Raw genomic sequence first — 24,122 nt, forward strand, 5'->3', positions numbered from 1 at the left:
ACATACCACTCCCAACACTCCTGTTTCTGTCACTTTATAAGCTGGAATACTTGGGCACAGAGCTGCTTATAAAGGCTATAAGATGCTCTAGGGGAAGGATGTCGCTTATGTTGCTGTAGAGCTCACCAACATACAGTAATTGCCTCAGCAACTTCCACCAACCACCAAGAGACTGTCTTTCGCCAGGGCACCCTAAAGAGTGATGGATCGCATTTTCTGCCACAAGAACTATTCTGGTATTCACTTGCTCCACCATCACATTGATGCTACCATGAGGGGGAGAGTAAACAGTGATATCAGAGGTGAAAGTTAGCCAGTCCGCCTTATTTTAAGCCCATCTGGACATGCATCCACAGACCCTTACGCTGGGGCAGTGTCTGGAAGATGGGGAAGTGGTCCAAACAACACAGGTCATCTTGTGCTCTCCAGTGTGTAATGGATCTGGGAGATGTGTTATTTTCTACTGGATTTGTCGATACCAAATTATAAATGTTTTCTTATATTTTTTGTCAGAATTTTTTTATTATATTTTGCCTTATTATATGTTAATTTACTTATATTTTTGAGAGTGAAAGCATATTGATTACTATTAGTAATTGTGACGAAGAATATCAAAGAGACTGATTACAAGTGGAAGCTTGTGTGTTGTGTAAAATGTCTTTGACGCTAGAGTCGTCTTTGACTGTAGTCAGTCGGCAGTGAACTCGTGGTGTGTGTTGACGGTAGAACAATGTGCAGGTCGCCGTCATAATAATTTGGAAGTGAACAGAAAGAAATGAATTATGTTACTACTTTTTTTATATAAACTTTAAGAAGAAACCACATTCGAAGAAATGGTATTTGAAGCACCAAAAATGAGGCAAACGCACTGAACCAGGTCATTTCTGCAGCCGACGAAACTGCATTGTGGAATCATACTTCCACTGGACAACTGAAACCAAGACAAATATCGCCTAGTAAACATTTTACGGAAAAGGTACTGTCACGAAATATGCCAAATTTAAGTAAATAAAAACAAAGTAGTGACCATATTTCAAGTGGATAGAAAGTCTTGGGCTGCAAATTGATAAATCAATGTCCAAGTAACTACCATGAGCCACACTGAAATGTGTGGCGGCCCCGGTATTTAAAATGCAGATGTCGAACTGGGATACGAAAGTTTCAACATCTCTGCCTCGGCAAGTAAGCATGGTGTCTGTCACCCCACAAGGTGTTATGGGCATTAAAATTTCCCAAAAGTAGGGAAGGTTTAGGGAGTTGATCAATCAGTGCAGCTAATACATTCAAGGGTGCTGCACCATCAGAAGGAAGATATACATTGCAGACAGTTATTTCCTGTGTTGTCCGTATTCTGACAGTCACAGCTTCAAGAGGGGTTTGAAGGGGCACAGTTTCACTACAAACTGAGTTTAGGACGTAAACGCAAAGTCCACTTGACACTTTATTACAGTCGCTACAGTTCCTGTAATATCCCTTATAGCCGCAGAGACCAGGGGTCCGCATTGCCGGGAACCAGGTTTCCTGGAGGGCAATGCCGAAAGCAGGTGTAAAGCTTAACAGTAGCTGTAGCTCAGCCAGGTGGTGGAAAAAACCACCGCATTTCCATTGGAAGATGACATCATCGTGGAACTGGGAAGGCATGGAACAGTCAATGAGGCAGTTTACACCTCAGGGTCACCTGCTGCCACTGACGTTTTGCCTGAGCAGTCTATATCCATTGTGTCTGAGGGTCCGGCAAGATCCAGGTCCTCAGCGGATGCCAGAGTTTCCACCCGATCCTGAGATGCAGAGCTTGTAGGTAGCGGTGGTGTGGTTGACACTGCAAGTTCCTTGTTCTTGGGTGTCGTCTTTTTGAATTTCTTGTGCTGTTCCTTGGGTTTCCCTGGCTGGAAGGACTTCACTGAATCTGTCTCGGGAGTGAGAACGAGCATGAAGCCCTACGACTAGCTGCTTTTGGGCTCTTCAGCCACTGGCGGGGATTATCTTTCTCATTAGCAGAACCCTGGGAAGGGAGTGACCCAATGGTCCCTTTCCTAGCGAGAGGAGCCGAAGAAGACATACGCTTCTCCAGCTCAGAAGCTCCCAAAGTAGGTGGTGCTGGAGCAGCAGGGAGGGAGGTGCCCCCCACCATCAAGGGGGCAGGTGTAGTCTCCCGTTTCTGAGGCGCAAGGGGAATTTGAAGAAATGATGGGGCGACAACTGTTCTCGTAGCAGCGGCGTATGAGGTGGTCATAGACACAGGATGCAGGCGCTCAAATTTCATCTTAGCCTCAGTGTAGGTTAGTCGGTCAAGGGTCTTATATTCCACGTTTTTCCTCTCTTTCTGTAAAATCCTGCAGTCTAGCGAGCAAGGTGAATGATGCTCTCTGCAGTTGACTCAGATGGGAAGCGGGGAACATGGACTATTGGGATGTGATGGACGTCCACAATCTCGACAGGTGGGGCTGGAAGTACAGTGGGAAGACATATAGCTGAACTTCCAGCACTTAAAGCACTGCATTGGGGGATGGATATATGGCTTGATGTCACAGCAGCAAACCATCACCTTGACCTACTCAGGCAGTGTGTCACCCTCGAAGGCCAAGATGAAGGCACCGGTGGCAACCTGCTTATCCCTCAGACCCCAATGGACGCACCAGATGAAATGAACAGCTCACTGCTCTAAATTGGCACATAGCTCATAGTCAGACTGCAAAAGAAGGTCTCTGTGGAATATAATACCCTGGACTATATTTAAGCTCTTATGGGGCGCGATGGTAACAGAAACATCCCCCAACTTGCCACAAGCGAGTAATACATTGAGGTGCTGCCAGAAATTCCACTTAAGCTGACGAAGGTGAGGAAGCCAAGTCAATCCGGCATTGAAAACCAGTCTTAAGAATCAATATGTCTCCGTTACAGTAAGAGGATCACCAGTAAGGTAAAGTTCTGGTTCCGGATGAACAGTACGATGCAGACAGAAGTACACAACATTGTGGCCGAAAACTGGAAGCATCGGGCAATGGCCCACGACTGCGCCTTGTGGATAGCTCCCTGTAGGTGCCATTCAGCAACACTAGTACTGGTTGAGCAGTACGAAATGCAGAAGTTGTCTGCATACAGATGGCCCTACAGCTGCAGCTAGACCGTTAATGGATACTAAAAATATAGAAACACTGAATACAGAGCCCTGGGGGGCCATTCTCCTGGATGTGTAGGGAACAATGGGAGGCACCAACTTGGACCCCGAAAGTACGAAGCGACAAGAAATTCTGGCTAAAAATTGGGAGCAGGCCTTGGAGACCCGCGTAGAGGCGCGTAATGGGCCCCCTTAGCGATATGGCAGCAAGAGAGGGGAAGAAAACCAATGTGCACTCCGTGTGCATACCGGGGGGAGTCATTCCAGATGTGGAAAGGGTCCTTCCGAATGCCATGAAGGGTACAGGGTGCACCCATCTGCAAGTGGTCGCTCATGTCGGCACCAATGATGTGTGTCGCTATGGATCGGAGGAAATCCTCTCTGTCTTCCGGCGGCTATCTGATTTGGTGAAGACTGCCAGTCTCGCTAGCGGGATGAAAGCAGAGCTCACCATCTGCAGCACCGTCGACAGGACTGACTGTGGACCTTTGGTACAGAGCCGAGTGGAGCGCCTGAATCAGAGGCTGAGACGGTTCTGCGACCGTGTGGGCTGCAAATTCCTCGACTTGCGCCATAGGGTGGTGGGGTTTCGGGTTCCGCTGGATAGGTCAGTAGTCCACTACACGCAACAAGCGGCTACACGGGTAGCAGGGGTTGTGTGGCGTGGGCTGGGCGGATTTTAGGTTTGATGGCCTTGGGCAAGTACAGAAAGGGCACCAGCCTCAACGGGTGCGGGGCAAAGTCAGGGCATGCGGGAACCAAGCAGCAATCGGTATTGTAATTGTATACTGTCGAAGCTGCGTTGGTAAAGTACCGGAACTTCAAGTGCTGATAGAAAGCACCGAAGCTGAAATCGTTATAGGTACAGAAAGCTGGCTGAAGCCAGACATAAATTCTGCCGAAATTTTTACAAAGGTACAGACGGTGTTTAGAAAGGATAGATTGCATGCAACCGGTTGTGAAGTGTTCGTCACTGTTAGTAGTAGTTTATCCTGTAGTGAAGTAGAAGTGGATAGTTCCTGAGAATTATTATGGGTGGAGGTTACACTCAACAACCGAGCTAGGTTAATAATTATCTCCTTTTACCGACCTCCCGACTCAGCAGCATTAGTGGCAGAACAACTGAGAGAAAATTTGGAATACATTTCACATAAATTTTCTCAGCATGTTATAGTCTTAGGTGGGGATTTCAATTTACCAGATATAGACTGGGACACTCAGATGTTTAGGACGGGTGGTAGGGACAGAGCATCGAGTGACATTATACTGAGTGCACTATCCGAAAATTACCTCGAGCAATTAAACAGAGAACCAACTCGTGAAGATAACATCTTGGACCTACTGATAACAAACAGACCCGAACTTTTCGACTCTGTATGTGCAGAACAGGGAATCAGTGATCATAAGGCTGTTGCAGCATCCCTGAATATGGAAGTTAATAGGAATATAAAAAGAGGTAGGAAGGTTTATCTGTTTAGCAAGAGTAATAGGAGGCAGATTTCAGACTACCTAACAGATCAAAACGAAAATTTCTGTTCCGACACTGACAATGTTGAGTGTTTATGGAAAAAGTTCAAGGCAATCGTAAAATGCGTTTTAGACGGGTACGTGATGAGTAAAACTGTGAGGGACGGGAAAAACCCACTGTGGTTCAACAACAAAGTTAGGAAACTACTGCGAAAGCAAAGACAGCTTCACTCGAAGTTTAAACGCAGCCAAAACCTCTCCGACAAACAGAAGCTAAACAATGTCAAAGTTAGCGTAAGGAGTGCTATGCGTGCAGCATTCAGTGAATTCGAAAGTAAGATTCTATGTACCGACTTGACAGAAAATCCTAGGAAGTTCTGGTCTTACGTTAAATCAGTAAGTGGCTCGAAACAGCATATCCAGACACTCTGGGATGATGATGGCATTGAAACAGAGGGTGACACGCGTAAAGCTGAAATATTAAACACCTTTTTCCAAAGCCGTTTCACAGAGGAAGACCGCACTGCAGTTCCTTCTCTAAATCCTCGCACAAACGAAAAAATGGCTGACATTGAAATTAAGTGTCCAAGGAATAGAAAAGCAACTGGAATCACACAACAGAGGAAAGTACACTGGACCTGACAGGATACCAATTCGATTATACACAGAGTACGCGAAAGAACTTGCCCCCCTTCTAACAGCCGTGTACCACAAGTCTCTAGAGGAACGGAAGGTTCCAAATGATTGGAAAAGAGCACAGGTAGCCCAGTCTTCAAGAAGGGTCGTCGAGCAGATGTGCAAAACTATAGACCTATATCTCTGACGTCGATCTGTTGTAGAATTTTAGAACATGTTTTTTGCTCGAGTATCATGTCGTTTTTGGAAACCCAAAATCTACTATGTAGGAATCAACATGGATTCCGGAAACAGTGATCGTGTGAGACCCAACTCCCTTTATTTATTCATGAGACCCAGAAAATATTAGATACAGGCTCCCAGGTAGATGCTATTTTTCTTGACTTCCGGAAGGCCTTCAATACAGTTCCGCATTGTCGCCTGATAAACAAAGTAAGAGCCTACGGAATATCAGACCAGCTGTGTGGCTGGATTGAAGAGTTTTTAGCAAACAGAACACAGCATGTTGTTATCAATGGAGAGACGTCTACAGACATTAAAGTAACCTCTGGCGTGCCACAGGGGAGTGTTATGGGACCACTGCTTTTCACAATTTATATAAATGACCTAGTAGATAGTGTCGGAAGTTCCACGTGGCTTTTCGCGGATGATGCTGTAGTATACGGAGAAGTTGCAGCATTAGAGAACTGTAGCGAAATGCAGGAAGATCTGCAGCGGATAGGCACTTGGTGCAGGGTGTGGCAACTGACCCTTAACATAGACAAATGTAATGTATTGCGAATACACAGAAAGAAGGATCCTTTATTGTATGATTATATGATAGCGGAACAAACACTGGTAGCAGTTACTTCTGTAAAATATCTGGGAGTATGCGTGCGGAACGATTTGAAGTGGAATGATCATATAAAATTAATTGTTGGTAAGGCGGGTACCAGGTTGAGATTCATTGGGAGAGTGCTTAGAAAATGTAGTCCATCAACAAAGGAGGTGGCTTACAAAACACTCATTCGACCTATACTTGAGTATTGCTCATCAGTGTGGGATCCGAACCAGATCGGGTTGACGGAGGAGACAGAGAAGATCAAAAGAAGAGCGGCACGTTTCGTCACAGGGTTATTTGGTAACTGTGATAGCGTTACAGAGGTGTTTAACAAACTCAAGTGGCAGACTCTGCAAGAGAGGCGCTCTGCATCGCGATGTAGCTTGCTCGCCAGGTTTCAAGAGGGTGCGTTTCTGGATGAGGTATCGAATATATTGCTTCCCCCTACTTATACCTCCCGAGGAGATCACAAAAGTAAAATTATAGAGATTAGAGCACGCACGGAGGCTTTCAGACAGTCGTTCTTCCCGCGAACCATACGCGACTGGAACAGGAAAGGGAGGTAATGACAGTGGCATGTAAAGTGCCCTCCGCCACACACCGTTGGGTGGCTTGCAGAGTATAAATGTAGATGTAGATGTAGATGTAGATGTAGACCCCACTCGTATAATGTGGCAAGGGTATGTCGCCAGGTGGTGTCATATACTTTTCAGTAATCAAAAAAGACGGCAACAAGGTGTTGGTTTCCGGAAAACGCTGTTTGGATGACAGACTCAAGGGACACAAAATGATCAGTTGCAGAGGACCCAGACAGAAACCGCCCTGGCAAGGAGCCGAGTTGGCCACTGACTCCAGGACCCAAGCAAGCTGCCGACACACGATACATTCCAGCAGCTTACAAAGAATGTTGGTGAGGCTGATGGACCAATAGCTAACCACACCAAACGGGTTTTTGCCGGGTTTGAATACCGGTACGATCATGTTCTCCCACCAGTACGATGGAAAGACACCATCGCACAAGATCAGGTTGAAGATCGTGAGGAGAGGTCACTTGTAGTCAGACGAGAGATGTTTAATCACCTGACTGTGGATCCGATCTGGCCCAGGAGCTGTGTCGGGGCACTGTGAAAGGGCACTGAGGAGCTCCCACTCCATAAATGGGGTGTTACAGGGTTCACTGTGGCATGTAGTGAATGAGTGAATGAGAGGACTTTCCATTCCATCCGCCGTTTGAGAAGGCGAAAGGCCTGGGGGGGGGGGGGGGGGTTTAGTTCTCTGACGCAGAGGCATGAGCGTAGTGCTTAGCAAAGCTGCTCTGTCGTCGCGTTTGCATTGATAGGTAACACGCTATTTATGTTAACACTGGGAACACCTGTTGGGGTCTGGTGCCCAAAAACTTGTTTGATCTTTTCCCAGACTTGGGAGGGATAACTGTCGAACATTGGCTGCCATATGTCACCTTCCCAACACTGCTGTTTCCGTCTTTTGATAAGCTGGCGAACGCAGGCTCGGAGGCGTTTGAAGGCTACGAGGTGCTCCAGGGAAGGGTGTCGCTTATGCCACTGTAGAGCCCGCTGATGCTCCTTAATTGCATCAGCGACTTCCGGCACCCACCAAGGGACTGTCTTTTGCTGGGGGGCACCCTTAAGAACAAGGGATTGCATTTTCCGCCACCGAAACGATCGCTGTAGTTACCTGCTCAATCACCACATCAATGTTACCGTGTGGGAGAGATTCCATGGTGACAGCAGAGATGAAAGCATCCCCATCTGTCTTGTTTAGGTAGGCATCTGTGGGCGTGATGCCGAGCCAGTGGCAGGAAGATGGGGAAGTGGTCACTACCACACGGGTCGTCATGTGCTCTCCAGTGGATAGATGGGACAAGGTCAGGACTGCAAACTGAGAGATCAATGGCCGAATATGTGTCATGTGCCACACCGATATGGGGGAGGGGAGGGGGGGGGGGCCCACCAGTATTTAAGAGGCAGAGGTTGACGCCAAGCTGGGGCAGTAAATTTTCGACGTCTCTGCCTTGGCCAGTAAGCACGGTGCCACATCACAAGGGGTTATGGGCATTAAAATCTCCCAAAAGCAGGCAAGGTTTAGGGAGTTGATCAATCAGTGCAGCCAATGCGTTCAGGGGTACTGCACCATCTGGAGGAAGATGTACATTGCAGACAGTTATTTCCTGTGTTGTCCTTATCCTGACAGCCACAGCTTCAAGATGGGTTTGAAGGGGCACAGGTTCACTGCATGCCAAGTTCACGACATAAGACACAAACTGCACGACACTCTGTTATAGTCACTACGGTTCTTGTAATATCCCCTGTAGGCGTGGAGGGCAGGGGTCCACATTTCCAGGATCCAGGTTTCCTGAAGGCCAATGCAGAAAGCAGGTATAAAGCTTAACAGTTGCTGTTGCTCAGCCAGACGGTGGAAAAAACTGCCTCAATTCCAATGGAGGATGATGATATTGTGAGGCTAGGAAGCCATGAACCGCGCTAGGAGGCAGGTTATGCCTCAGGGTCACTTGCTGCCACCGATTGACTATTTGTAGCTATTTCTATGGTGAATGAGGCATCAGTGAGATCCAGATCCGCAGGGGACGCCAAGGTCTCCACCGCATCCTCAGACGCAGGACTGAGAGGGTGTGGTAGTGTTGGGCCACCAGAGGGTCCTGCCTCTTAGCAGACTAATTCTTAGTTTGCTTGCTCTCTCGCTTCTCTTTAGGGGTTTGCTGGGAAGATTTGTCCGAAGCAGCTTCAGGCACCTAATTGGCTTGGAATATCAATGGGCGAAGTAAACTCATTTTTTTGTGTGTCTGTTTCTCTCAACAAGCCTAAAATAACACTTTAATGGTGCTGAGCATGTGAAGTGTGGCTCATCAGAAAAGCATTAAACAATAACAGCAATGATGACAGAAGTTTGTTATTAAGCAGATGTCCATATTTATGTTTATGGTTTAACCACTTAGCTGCTGTGATGTTTTCGATTTAATTCACATTCATCAATTTTTGCTTTTTTCTGGGCGAGCACAAAGGATGATCTCTCAAAAATGCACCTTCTGAATGTATAATTTGTGGTTGTAGGATGTCGGAAAATAGTTTCATTACCTTGTACACAGATATGAATTTCAATTTTTTCTGAGTTTTTGCTTGCTGTTACACATCTGTGATTTTTTAAGAACCGATGAATTGATTACCACAAATGGTTGTATAAATATTTTGCTGTACATTTAATTTCCTACACTTAGATTTTATACAAAGTATTGGAGAAGAATGCAATTTTTAATCATATATGCCAATTACATGTGTTTTTGCTCGTATTTTGAGAGGGGTTTAACATTTTCCTCGATTGCGTGTTTTTTTTAACATTTTCTTCAATTCTGTGTATTTTTTTAAAATGCAGACTGCACAAAAATGTAAAATAGGGTGTTTTATATATAAAAGGGGGAGCATGGGGCACTCGTCTCTCTCTCTCTCTCTCTCTCTCTCTCTCTCTCTCTCTCTCTCTCTCAGCTTCATAATCAGTGTTTTCATCACTTTCATGTCTACCATCCTGCATATTCAGCAGCTCCTCATTACTTTTCCAATACTCTGAAGCTTTCACACACTTTAGCAAATGAATTAAACACGTCTTCTACAGAGTTGGAGACAGTATGCACCGTTCACTACAGCGAACAAAATAGTTGTTTTCAGAACTTGTACTGCATTTGTCACAGGTGTGACAGGTAGATAATGAGATGGCGCATTTGATCATGGCTAAACAGGGTGCCCAGCATAGACACACCATAACCGATGTTATGCAGGCACTACACTTTCCACGTGTCATTAGGTTAAGGATGTAGTGCAAGTGCCTATAGAAACAGCTGGAAGGTGAAAGTGGTTTTTTTGACTTATCTTTCTTAAAGTACTGTACCATCAACATAGCAAAGGATAACCAACCAATATGAGAAGTCTTCCACATTCATGGCAATGCCTCCATCCATTTTGCTGTCACACTTCTCAGAAAGTGTATACTCTCCTTAAAGTGAGAGGTGAGTGTGACCTGTACAGGGTAATTCAGGAGAAATGTCACATAGTTTAAGAGATGATTCTACATGTGAAAATAAACAAAAAAAAAAAAACTTTGAACATGTGGCTGATTTTCAGTCAGAATGAATATGAAGACAAGTGTGAACATTACTTACCGAAAAGCAGTGTAGGGTTGTGGTGGACACAATAATGGTGTGACAGATTACTGACCCCCACAAAAAAATGGATTCAAATGGCTCTGAGCACTACGGGACTTAACATCTGAGGTCATCAGTCCCCTAGAACTTAGAACTACTTAAACCTAACTAACCTAAGGACAGCACACACATCCACGCGCGAGGCAGGATTCGAACCTGCGACCATAGCAGTCGCGCGGTTCCCGACTGAAACGCCTAGAACCGCTCGGCCACACCGGCCGGCGACCCATACAAAAGGTGTGAAGCACTTCTCCAACAGATGGCAGCACTGTAATGTCACACCTAGGCAACAGCGGCAAGAATACATAATGTACAATCATAGGTTGGATCACTGAGCAGTCATGAGGCTTTGTACGCATTGTATGCGAACAATGTTTAATTGGTTAAGTTCATTGTGTCTGTGAATACCAACATGTCGCATAATATTCACCCATGCAGAATACGCAGACATATTGTTTGTGTATAGGTACTGTAATGGCAGTGCCCTTGGGGCTAGACAGAATACCAGAGATGTTTCCCTTATCGACAAACCCCCAGTTGCAAGGTATTTCCTAGGGTTTTTCGAACATTAAGTGAATTCAACACTATCCAGAGTACACAACAGAATGTAAGGCCATCCAGTCAGTTGAGGAAAGGCTAGACATTATTGTAATGGTATAATGGAGTCCCACCACAAGTACTGGGCGCCTTAGTCATCAGCTCAATATTCCACAAGCGCGCGTGCGGAATACGTTACATTCCAGTGGCTTGTACGCATTCCATGAGCAGCTCATGTAACATCTGGATCCAGATGACTCAGTAAGCAGCTGAAAGTTTTGTGAATGGGTGAGCATATGCAGTACACTTTATTTACAGACGAGGCTACATTTAAAAGTAATGGTATTAAGAACACTCACAATTCTCATAATGGGCTATGGAGAACCCACATGACACTAGGGAAACAAGATTCCAAGTTAGGTTCTCGGTAAATATATGGAGTGGTATGATCGATGATCTTGTAATAGGCCTGTGTTCTTGCCAAATTGCAGGAGAGCTGCAGCATATGCGAATTTACTGACAGGAGATCTACCTGCGTTTTTGGAAGATGCGACATTAGAGCAACAATGGCAAATGTATTTGCAAAATGATGGCTCACCGATCCAGTGTACCAGTCGAGTATCCCAATATCTGAATAATACATTTTCTGAACGGCGTATTGGCCTTGGCCAACTCATTACCTGCCCTGCCAGATCACCTGATCCACTCCATTATACTTTTGTTTATGGAATTAGTTAAAGAGGGATGTGTGAAGAACTTCTTGTTCGCATTACCAATGCTTTTGCATGCATTAAAGCCAACTAAGATGATGATCGATATGCAACACCCTCCAATGCATTGACAAGTGCACTGTGTGGGTGGTGGCCTATTTCAACACCTCTTCTTGCACGGATCAGTCATACATTCCATCATTATTCTTTTCACCATAGTGCCTATACAGCATTTCAGTAATATTCTCTCTTGTCTTCATTATCATTCATGGATGTGAGTAGTCATCAAACTGCTCCAGTTCCACGACTGAAAAATCAGGCACATGTTCAAAGGACTTTCTCAGTTTATTTTCACATGTAGAATAACCACACAAATTATGTGACATTCCTCCTGAATCACTCTGTATCTAGTCTCTAGAAACAGAGATTTCCTGTATGGACGGAGGCAATCTCATGAATGAGAAAGTTTAGTTTAAATGGTTGGTTTTGCCATGTGCTGTGTTGATGATGCAATTCTCAAGGAGAGAAGATGAGGGGTACAAGGTCAGTTATAAAGAGTTTCAAGCACCTTGCAGCTGTCAAGAATCATGGCTTTCTGTGGAGCTACCTTACCTTACCTTACCTTACCTTACCTTACCTTACCTTACCTTACCTTACCTTCCCCTCCCTTCCCTTCCTAGTTTGTTTTCAGTCAGGTGTGTGTAGCAAAGTACTCAAGTTTCCCCACAAAACCATACAATGCAGCAATTTTAATATGTGCAACAATGTGATAAAGATCTGTCTCCAAATAAGTTAAAAATTATCAGAAATCAGTTTGGGAGTATTGCTCATTGTACCACACCAAATATATTTGCAAGCAGTTTTGAAATAATCTGTTCCACAGTTTATTCCACCACAGTGTTTTTTAGCTTGAAAATGATCTTAAGACAACTTCTGATCCCATTAGAAGTGTGGGCTGCAAGTTATGGTCCTACAGCACGTTAAGCTTCACAATGTTGAAGAGGGGAGAAAATCAACACATTCCAACTTAATTTACAGCTATCTGCTACAACAATGTGTAACTATCTCAATTTGTGGAAGTATTCCAACAACTGGGGTGTTCTCTGGATCGAAGCATAACTGCAATCCCAATCAGTCAGCAATTCTTACATACTACACTATCATATCATATATATTCTGAAACAACAATATTTCATTCAAATTTGACTGAAATTTACCCCATGTATGAGAGTCTGAAATTAATAACAAAAAACTATTTAAAACTTTTGTTGCTCTGTGACTATATCTCAATATACACGGTCCTGTCACATTAATGTGACCACCTGTCAAAGGCCTGAGTAACCAACTTTTGGAATGTGGAACACTGCCAAGACATGCATGACGTCAGTGAGGTCCTGGAAGTTATTGTCAGGAATCCTAAGCCATGCCGACTCCAGTGCCATGGACAGCCAGTCTAGGTTTCTTGGTTGAGGATTCAACACGCGAACAGCCAGAATGAGGTTGTCCTATGGTAAACTCATCCTGGTGTTCTTTGAACCATGAAAAAATTTACTGTGAGCTGTATGACAAGCTGCATTATGTGCTGGTAGATGCCGTTGTGGTAAGGAAAAACAAACTGCAAGTGGACATAGGCAAGGTCCATAAGAACAGATGCATACTTGTGCTGATTCAATGTGCTTTCCAAAATGGCGAGATCACCCAGGGAACCCCATGGAAACATTCCTGAGACCATAATGCTTCTTCATCTGGTACAGACCCTTCACATGATTTTGCAAGATAAATTCTTTCACATTTTTCCTGCTGCTGGAGTAAAAAACACGAATTGTCTGAAAAAGTCACCTGTTGCTACTCAGTGGACATCCAGTTGTACTGACGTTCAAATTCCAGCCTCCATAGCCAATGAACAGTAGTCAGCATGGGAGCATGAGCCAAGTGCCTGCTGCAGAGGCCCATATGCAGCAACGTTCACTAAACAATCACTGGTGATACAGTGTTGGCAGTAGTTCATGTGGTTGGTCAGCTTCTCACCAGTTGGACATCCATTCACTCAAACACAACTCCACAGCCGTCGTTTAACCCTGTCATCTATGGCCTGTGGTGCACCACAGTTGCCTCTGCATCAGTTTTGGATAGCGACATTTTGCCATGCACGATATACTTTAACCACAGTGCCATGTCAAACAGTTTACAAGCTTAGCTGTTTCAAAAATGCTTCCTCCCTTGGTCCAAAAGACAATGACCATGCCATTTGGACATCAGGTAAATCAACCCGGTTCTGCATTACGACAAAGACTACATTATTTTCTGTGTCCGACATGCTTCATATACCCTCCACTGCCACTTGTTTTGTGCGAGTGGTTATTAGACGATAATGTAAGACATAGGTGATGATCACATTAACCAGACTGGACCATGTATTTCAGTTACGTCATTGTGGAGAACACCTCAATTGCTCTTTGTATAGTATTCTCATACTGATAGTAACGCAAATGAAATGGGAGCATTTCAATGTGATTACAACTACAAAGTATATTTCAGTGTGAAGCACAGCTTTGTGCAATAATCACAGTTTGGTGGCCAAAAGCAGAATGCAGTGGAACACAACATGCTCGATTTCAATGGCTGCTTCACAACCCGAGCCATCCAGATCCTCCACTCCATCACCAGTTATTCAGAACTGTGCAGAAGAGCCTTATCCTTACAACACATTCTTTTCCCCCGAAATTCTCCTGCCCTATTACCCCCACACCCTCCACTCAAGTTTCCATCCCCTGTCCCATCACCTCCTCCCTAGCCTTGTCCCCTCACCCTCTTTGTGTGCTGCCCTGTCTTTCCCCTTCCCCCCCCCTCTCATCCCCCCCCCCAGCCTCATGACACTGCATCTGTTGGCAGTCGAGCTCCTGTACTGTATGCCAGACACACTCTTCTCTTCCCCCACCCGTACCCTGCTATCATTTGTCAGTCCCCCCCCCCAGATTGCTGCTTCCATTGTATCATTCTATGTGACAGTTGCATTCCAGCTTCCAGCTGGAAGTGGCTGTCATGTGCGCACGTCTGTGCACACGCGCAACTGCAACTCAACGAAGCATCTTTACGGCAAGTAGCATCTATTTTTCCCTCATATTGTTGGTATTCCAACCCGGAGAAAACAAGAAATCTCTCTGAAAACTGCTGAAGGTATATTTGATGCAAACAATTTGTAGACAAAAGGATCAGGCAGAAGTACTGACTGGAATATCTGAAAGGAGGAGGGCGGGGTACGAAGTGAGGTGTGAAAAGTAGATACTGCAAATTAACAGTTATCAGAAGGAGATAACTATAACAGTTTTTATTTAACAAGTTCCCTATGAACTACTACTTACTCTGCACCTTACACCCTACACCTTAAAATGGGTAGGGTGCCAAAATTTTTTTCACAACAGCTCTTTCTCTGGTCACTATATCTCTACTTTGACTATCTCCATACTAACAGCTGCCAAATGCTGCCTGAAGATTAAAGCTGACATCTTACTTTACCACTACAGCTATCATCTCACAATACAGCAGCATAATGACAGAGAGAGTGAAAACTTGAGAGCTGTGACAATTCCAGACTTCAATTTACAGAGTACTTGGCCAATCAAGCACAATATTTAGTTTTAACCACCTGAGCTGGCATATGTGCAATATGTCCCTATGTCAAAGTCAGTGGTTTTCAAACTTTCTGGGTCCATGCCTCCACTGACCTGAGCATAATCACCTGCAGCTCCTTTTCACATGACATCAGCCTTTCAAGTGTGGAATAAATAGAAGTAAATTTCAAAACAAATGAATAATAATAGTAATTTCATTATTAACAACTGTTGATGTAAGTTATTTTAATTAATTTATAATGTTCTTACATCGCATTGTTGCAACAAAATCAATAGCTCAGCAAATGACTATTGTTCATCAGTGGTAAGCACTACTGGAAGTTTTGTACTGAAAGGATCTCTGATCTAGTTCTGTTGACCAAATTGATCTGAAAATGCTTCAGAAAGTAAGTAGAGTTCAGTTAAATGATCCATGAATAAAGACTTTAATACTTAAAAAGTATGGAAGTTCATGTCTTCTAAAACTGTGTGACAAGCACAGAAAATGTAATGTACCTGCTTATTAGCCAACTTTTTCTTGCTGAAGTGTGATGTTTCTTGCTCTTCACTACAAAGTAGATGATTTACATTAAAAAAAAGTTTTAGAGTAGTCACTGCTTGTTTAGGAATTTCTTTTTAACAGCAGGAAAGTGTCCTCATGGTTTGTTTACCAAACTACCATGATTTGACAACAAATGTGATTTCACTAGAAAATATGCATTATGATGCTAAGACTGAAATAAATGACACAAACTGGTCATTCTTAAGTTCCAACATTAGTACGTGTAAAACCGAAATCCAAGGAACTGCCATCATACTTCCAGCATTTCAGCACTACACAATACATTTAAAAAGTTGTCTACACTGGAAGAGAGAGATGAATCACGGAAGACAGACAAAATAAATCTCATCCATCAAAAGTAAACTTCAAACTAATTCTTACTGAATAGAAACAAATCAGTAGGGCAAAAAATATAACTACTATCTACTACACTGCATAGTAATTCCACTTGTCAGATGTCGCTACAAGCACATATGTTGTTCCTGCCTGGGAACTATGATGGCCGTGCACTTCCCGGCACTGCAGTCCGGAACCGCGAGACCGCTACGGTCACAGGTTCGAATCTTGTCTCGGGCATGGATGTGTGTGATGTCCTTAGGTTAGTTAGGTTTAACTAGTTCTAAGTTCTGGGGGACTAATGACCTCAGAAATTGAGTCCCATAGTGCTCAGAGCCATTTGAACCATTTTTTGGGAACTATGATGCACAGTTTGAAAATCCCCGGTCTAATTTATTCTGAAAGAACCAAATGTGCTAAATCTACAGTCAAGTGGCAATGTATTATTTATAAATACCTCTTTTCCAGTGGGCACATGCTTGGCCAATTTGACCTTGGCAAAATTTCCTTTTCCAATGGTCTTGAGCAACTTGTACTTTCCAATATGTGGCTCATCGGCTGTACGGCTGCGCGATGATACACGACTCGCTGATGACGCACTCTCACCCGTCTAGAAAACACAATTTTCAAATAATTAGCTGTAGCCAGCTTATGCTTGAAAGGATCAGCTTTAAAACTACATTCCCACTACGGCTTTCAGAATAACTTTACAAACCTGCTAAATGTGAGCCAGGTACCTTATGAATGCTGAAAATTAAAGTAGCAGAACTACCACAAATTGAGACATTCATTTTCTTTTCACTATACATAGCTGTATTATTTTAATAAGAATAAAAGGTTAACATATTTTTACTATGTGGAACCGTTTAAAAATGAAGGTGAATGTAAAAGAAACACAAAATATTTCCTTTTAATGTGATAACGGAGCAGCTTACATTTGTGCAAATGACTATGAGGGAGTCCAATGCTATTTATCAAATAAGTAGAGGCTTTCATACCTTAATTGTTTATCGTATTTTCCGAGGTGGAGAGTGGGGTTAAGCCAAGCACTTGCCTCAACAACTGCCTAAAAACCACTCCCAGGCTGGCCACAGTACCAGCGCAGTGCACACTTAACAGTAGCATAGATTTAATCCGGGTCCTTTTCACCTACCTGCCTCACTAGCTATCATTCTATGCATTAAGCATTGTGAATAGGTATGTTACTGATAGCAAATAAATTCACAGTGTTTTAAATTATACAGTATGCACACATTCAGTGGCCAAATAGATAATTGTTTAAGTAATTACACTCCTTAGAGTCTGAAATTGAAACACATCAATAATGAACACACTGCTAAAAAATGAAATCTGAACCATTATTTTGAGAAGCATGTCTTTAAAATTGAAGTACAGATCAAGAAAATATACTAATACATTGATTTCTGCAGAGGTTCAAACAAACAATTTAATTTTAGATTTAATTTCCAATTCTTATGACTGAAATATCCACACAATCTTCCAGCTATTAAGGTTTCACCATACCATGAATGTGGTTGTTATCCATAGCATTATTTATTACTATTTGAATTACGATGTACCAAATGACAGGCACTCTTTGGCGCAACTTTCAGCAGGGAAACATGCAGTTGTAGTACTATTCTCTTACTTTTTGGGTAGTGTGAGAAAGTATCTGACTACAAACTCAAGTATTCAGTATCAGTGCCCGGTGACAATTAATACATTGCCCCCCTCCCCTTCTTCTTCTTCTTCTTCTTCAATTAACTTTTGATCTTTGGCATTGCTTTATGTATGTGAAATTAATAAAGGTTTGGCAAATGCATTTGTCTACTAGGTTTAAACCCAACAGAAGTAATTTATACTTGAAGACACAATAGAAACATCACCAACTGCAATAACAAAAAATTTATCAGTGTGGAAGCATCTAGCCCGAGTTACATAATACATATAACTGATATATATGGCCCAACTGTTAGAAATGTGCATGCGCCTGAAAACTCTGACCTGCACTCCTGTACCACAAAAGAAACTAAATGCAAATTAATTATCTACAGGACAGCTACTACAGCATGGTGTTGTCTTCTGTTCCGTTGTATTATCACTATAGTGCTAAAGGGCCCAATAAGCAAAGACAATAATGGACAACACTTGTGGTCAATAAATTAACTGTTACAAATTGTTTTCATGATGAGTGTGGTTCCTTAGTGAAAAGTGTTTAATTTATATAATAGAATGTCTAAAACTACAAGCAAATTTATGCATAAAAATTGGACTGCAACTAAATTTTTATGTATGTGATCTGAAACATAGCATTTTTAGTTCAGTGAATGAATATGTCAAATGGAAGGCTATCACTGCCTCTGAAGAGGGTAGTTTAAGAATTTTATCTGATGCTCATTTCTAATATCCTCTTTTCTGAATCTATCTACACTATTTAAGCCTTTGATAACTCTTAACAATTTCATTTCTGCATTCAGAATGAGTGTTTCCTGTTTCTAGTGTAAAGCCATGACTATCTTTCATATGGCAATTCAAGAGATTATGTTTTTTTTCCTAATTTATGTATTTTAACATGTTTTAATTTTTAGGTGGCAGCTGATAGTATAATATATCATGTCAGACTTGTTAACTAATTGTGTATATTATTATTATTATTATTATTATTATTATTATTATTATTATTATTATCTGTAAGTCGAGTCAAAGCTAAGGTATGAGGGCGTACTGAAAAGTAACTCCTCCAAATTTTATGTGAAAACTCTTAAAAGCTTTAAAATAAAACAAATTTTAATTAACATTCAACTTCTTTATTTTTCCCATGTCTACATATCTACAAGCATCTGATACTGAACTGTAGCGCTTAACATGATGGTGTGAAATGTAACATCTCTGTGCTTGAGAAACAGCGTGCTTTACTTGAGTTCTGGATTCGAAGAGTTCATCCGCACATGGAGCATTCTCTCCTTCAGCATGACAGTGCCACACCATGCACAAGCACTGTGACAGCTGCAACAATGTGACACACTGAGTTCAGTCATTCATCATACACTTCACAGTCCACATTTGGTGCCAATTCAATTTTCATCTGTTTCCAAAACTTTAGGAACACATTCAAGGACTTCACTTTGATACTAATGAAGTGGTGCAAGCAGCGGCGGGGTTGTGGCTCCATCAACAAAGTCAAACATTCCGCAATGACTATGTATCAACAAACTGGTCTCACGAGAAAAATGTGTTTGTTGTCGAGGTGACTACACTGAGAAATAAATATGTAAACATCAAGAATAAAGACACAGAATGTTAACAATGTCTCTTATTTAAAAAGCTTTAAGAGTTTCCATGTAAATTCAGCGGCACTACTTTTCAACACGCCCTTGTAGTTTAAGTGATTTACCTTGTCTACTCCTTTTTTAAAATTAATATGAACAGAAGTTTTGCTTTAAAAATAATTATTGTAATATCACAAGTTGATGTTTTCATATTATATAAGTACTTATTTTATTAAAGCTAAGTTATTCCTTCTTGACCTTTCTCTTTTCTGAAAATCGAGATGACATTGTCAGCATTAACTAGTGTATTACACAATCTTGATTCATTCAGCTGGATACTTGTGTTAATCACACAAACATATCTACATACACCATCACCAATAAATATTAAACATTTATGCCAAACTGCATCTATACCGCACACCTTTGTTTGCTGATTTTAGACCTGTGGATTTTGCAACAACATTAGAAAATGGCCAAACCAAGTTACTTGACTACCATCACATCAAAACATTTTACTGTCACTACTTTTAGAATCCTATGCATTTGTGGAAAATTTTAGTAACAGAGGCACAATAACGTGCCTGGATCTAAAAGAAATAAATAGAAGTGTATAGTATGCCGATCATATCTTTTTTATTTCTCAATAATTATTATAAACAGAATAAAAAATTACAGAGCATTTATAGTACTTATAAAACAACAACTTGATTGTAGAAAAGTTTGTTGTGCCAATGATGTAATATTAAATTTACATCAGCTTTTTGAAAAGCAGGACGACTTAAACAAGAAACACAGCTTTTATAGACAGAGATATTTGACAATTCTCTTGGAGAGAAACAATGGACTATACCCATTATATTAGCAATTTCAAAGACTTTATAATCTTACTGTAAAAGAGAGAGAGATATACATCTATAAAACATAGTCATACACAAATCTATAAACAGAACTGTTATGCAACTAGATAAGCTCCTGGGAAATATACACGCTGAAGTATTATCTACTAATGGAAAAAAAAAAAAAAAAAACACACACACACACACACACACACACACACACACACACACACACACACACACACACACACACAGAGAGAGAGAGAGAGAGAGAGAGAGAGGGGGGGGGGGGGGGGGGGCGAAGGAGGGACAAGAGAAAACTCACCACAGTACTGAGATGCAAACAGGGATCTCGTCTACTGTCAACCCACATAACACACATGGTAGCTGACTGCTCTGCTTGTAACAAGAAAGAAGCCCTATTGTAGGCAAAGTGGATCAGTTGGGCAGCCACACAACAAGTGTTCCCCCACTACACATGACGCAATGTTGCCAAATGCAGTGACTCAGCATTTCTGTTGAGCACGTCACTCTGATCAGCTTTCCACCCACTCATATTACGTAAAGACATTATCAGAAAAGTAATTTGAATATCCATGTATTTTTGATCCACTGTTTTTTTCCCGTAAAGATGGTTGTTAATACTGAAGCAAGAGAGAACAAAGTGCCTCCTTCAGACTATTTCCCTATCACTCCACACTCTTAACAGTGAGAGGAAAAATTAACACTTATATTTCTCTGCATAAGCTCTAATTTCTCTTATTTTATTGTAATGATCATTTCCATCCTATGTAGGTGGGTGCCAACGATTTACTTTCACATTCAGAGCAGGAAGTTGGCACTTGAAATTTTGTGAAAAGATCTTGCCGCAAGAATAAATTGTTTTTATCCATTGCCACACCAATTTACCATATCTGTGGCACTCCCCCCTATTTCACAATAATACAAAACGAGTTTCCTCCATGGAACTTTTCTGATGTCTTCCATCAGTCATATCTGATAATGGTCCCATACCACACAGCAATACTCGAGCACAGGATGGACAAACATAGTGTAGCTCGTTTCTTTAGTATGCCTGCTGCAGCTCCTAAGTTCTGCCAATAAAACACAGTTTCTGCCTTGCCTTCCTCACAACATTATCTTAGTGCTCATTCCAGACTAAGGTGTTTGAAAATACTGTAATTCCTAGATATTTAGTTGAATTGACAGCCTTTAGATTTGTGATTTATTGTGTAACAAATTCAATGCATTTCTTTTAGTACTCATTTATATTACCTGACTGACACTTTTTGCACCTTAGGGATGTTGTGTTTACGTCATTATGCAATTGGTTTTGCGCTTCTGATGAGTTTATTGAACAGTAAATGACAGCATCACCTGCAAACAATCTAAGAGAGCTGCTCAGATTAACTCCTACACTGTTAACACAGACTATGAACAGCAGAGGACCTATAACGCTTCCTTGGGGAATAAGCGATATCACCTCTGTTTTACTCAATGACTTTTTGTTGATTACTAAGTAATGTGACCTTTCTAATGCAAAATACTGAAAGAAGTCGCTTACCTGAATGGTACTCCCTAGGCATGTACTCTGATCAGAAGTCTCTTGTGAGGAATGGTATCGAAAACCTTCTGGAAATCTAGAAATGTGTAATCAATGAGATGCTCTGTAGATAGCATCCACTACTTCGTGTGAATAAAAAGCCAGTTGTGTTTCACAAGAACAATATTTTCTGAATCTCTGCTGACTACCTGTCAATAAAGCATTACGTTCGAGACAATTCATAATGTTTGAACACAGTACACGTTCCAAAATCTTACTGCAAGTTAATGTCAGTGATATAGGTCCGCAATTCAGCAGATTACTTCTGTTTCCGTTCTTGAGTATTATGCAACTGTGGAACATTCCAGTCTTTAGGTATGGATCTTTCATTGATTCAGTAGCTGTACGTGATCAGAAAGGAATCTAACTGGCATACTATCTCGGTCAGAAAACTTTACAGGGTGTATACGCGGGCAACGAAAAAAATTCCCGGATTTCCCGGTTAAAAATACCATTTCTCCCGGGGTGACATGTTAAGTGACAGTATACTTTTCTTCGGAACTGTAAAACTTATCAATCCATTGAATCGTTACGGTTCTACACCGGTTTAGAATTTCCCGGCAACTTACAAAACGAAACTTAGGAGGGGAAAACACGTTTTCGAAAGATCTGTGATGTGCAGCAACATGTAGGCTGCATATTTTCGTATGACGAAAGTATGAATTCAAATTCCACGAAACACCGCATGTCACTTTCCGAAGTATTGAAATCGAGATTGCGATGTGCAGCCAGTCATAGCTCATGTGTCGTAACGTCGCCAGCCGATGGCGGATATTCAGAGCATAGGACACTTGATGTATTCAGCCAATAGCAACATCACTGTTCAGTAGCGCGACCACACAAATAGGAAAAGTTAACGGTTTAAAGTAATATACATGGTGCTGTTACAAGAAAACCAAAACTTTCACATGTAATATTGGTCTCGAAGATTAATAAGCTGCAAGAGAATCTAAGTTTCCACATATAATGTTGATCTTTTTTGCGCGTGTTACACTTTAAGATACATCACGCTAATGCGCCAGTAAAATTATTAATAACGACATAAATGTCATCATTTGGACACGAAATTTTTCTAATAGTCGACCACAAAGAGTTGATTTTTAAATGAGAGTCAAACGCTCTGTTATTTAAGAAATTCGTCTTAAATTTTCACACACAGTTTATCTTGCGTAAAAGAAAATTTACTTTGGAAGCAACGCTTTTCAAACCACCATTCGCAATATTTTCCCACGACTGTTAGAATTACGTACGTTTCAGTAGCTGCCACACAGCGTCAGATAACAGGCGCCACCGCGCTGCGCAGCTACGACGACGCAGAAGCCTGCATGTTCGTACGTGTAAAACATTAAAATATCTTCTATCATAAAAGAAACAAGACATCAAAGCATCCCAGAGCATCGGAATTTCGTGAATCATACTAAAATGCATAATTTGGCTAAAAGTGCACATTCCTATGTCCAGATTCGGATGTAAATTTTCTTTGATTACCAGTACTGTGTTATCTCGTGTTTGGTATTTTATTATGGCATAATGCCATACGTGCTAGAAGATGAAAACGTGCACATGCAGCGAACAGTTCAAACTAGCCAATGGTGTGGAATTAAATACTTCGTTTCAAATAAATGGACTGCCTCAGCGGAAAAGATTAGTAAAAGCAAAGTTTCTTTAGCAAACCAACAAAAATAACTTCACTGTTCTGGAAAGAGATTAATTCTTGATTGTCAGAAAGGTGGAAATAAAATAAAAACAAACTAATAACTTATTTTAGCCTTCCGCAATTATGTGAATGTATTTTAATTCACTTGACAGCTCTCGGCCACAGAAATGTTTGTTTTCATTTGACGTGAGAGCAATAAACGAAGGGGAAACAGCAAAATCAATAAACGTAAATACGGGTCAAGTGGAGACTACCCACCTCCCCACTGCAACATAGACTACTCTGTGTATCAGTCCCGGATCTACGATATTTCCGAACCAGGGCAAGACTAGATAGGGGGAGGGGGCGGGGGCACTACCTCCAGCGTTTGAGGTACGGCGCCAAAAATTAATTCGACTTTTCAAAAAATTGTTCATTTTGCAGCGCACATCTTTCTGAAGGGTCTGATACTTAAAACATATGTCTTTGAGGAAATGTAAGACATGTTATTTGGTAGTCCGCAGCTCGTGGTCGTGCGGTAGCGTTCTCGCTTCCCGCGTCCGGGTTCGATTCCCAGCGGGGTCAGGGACTTTCTCTGCCTCGTGATGACTGGGTGTTGTGTGATGTCCTTAGGTTAGGTAGTTCTAAGTTCTAGGGGACTTATGACCATAGATGTTGAGTCCCATAGTGCTCAGAGCCATTTGAACCATTTGTTATTTGGTCTTAAAGTGTGACAAAGTGCAGTGC

General features: G+C 41.9%; 1 protein-coding gene across 9 annotated transcripts in view; it reads right to left on the minus strand.

Moving 5' to 3' along the window:
• Window positions 1–24,122, minus strand: part of LOC124709828 (serine/threonine-protein kinase MARK2-like) — a 286,137-nt gene that overhangs the window by 147,223 nt on the left and 114,792 nt on the right. For 8 of the 9 annotated variants that reach the window (XM_047240879.1, XM_047240876.1, XM_047240875.1 and 5 more), the window contains one exon: window positions 16,486–16,638. In XM_047240879.1, coding sequence (XP_047096835.1) covers window positions 16,486–16,638 — 153 coding nt within the window. Of the gene's footprint in view, window positions 1–16,485; window positions 16,639–20,461; window positions 20,524–24,122 lie in introns of those variants that run through there. The other variant, XM_047240880.1, reaches the window with a different exon arrangement.

This window comes from Schistocerca piceifrons, chromosome 1 (genome assembly GCF_021461385.2).
Source record: "Schistocerca piceifrons isolate TAMUIC-IGC-003096 chromosome 1, iqSchPice1.1, whole genome shotgun sequence".
NCBI classification, from domain to species: domain Eukaryota; kingdom Metazoa; phylum Arthropoda; class Insecta; order Orthoptera; family Acrididae; genus Schistocerca; species Schistocerca piceifrons.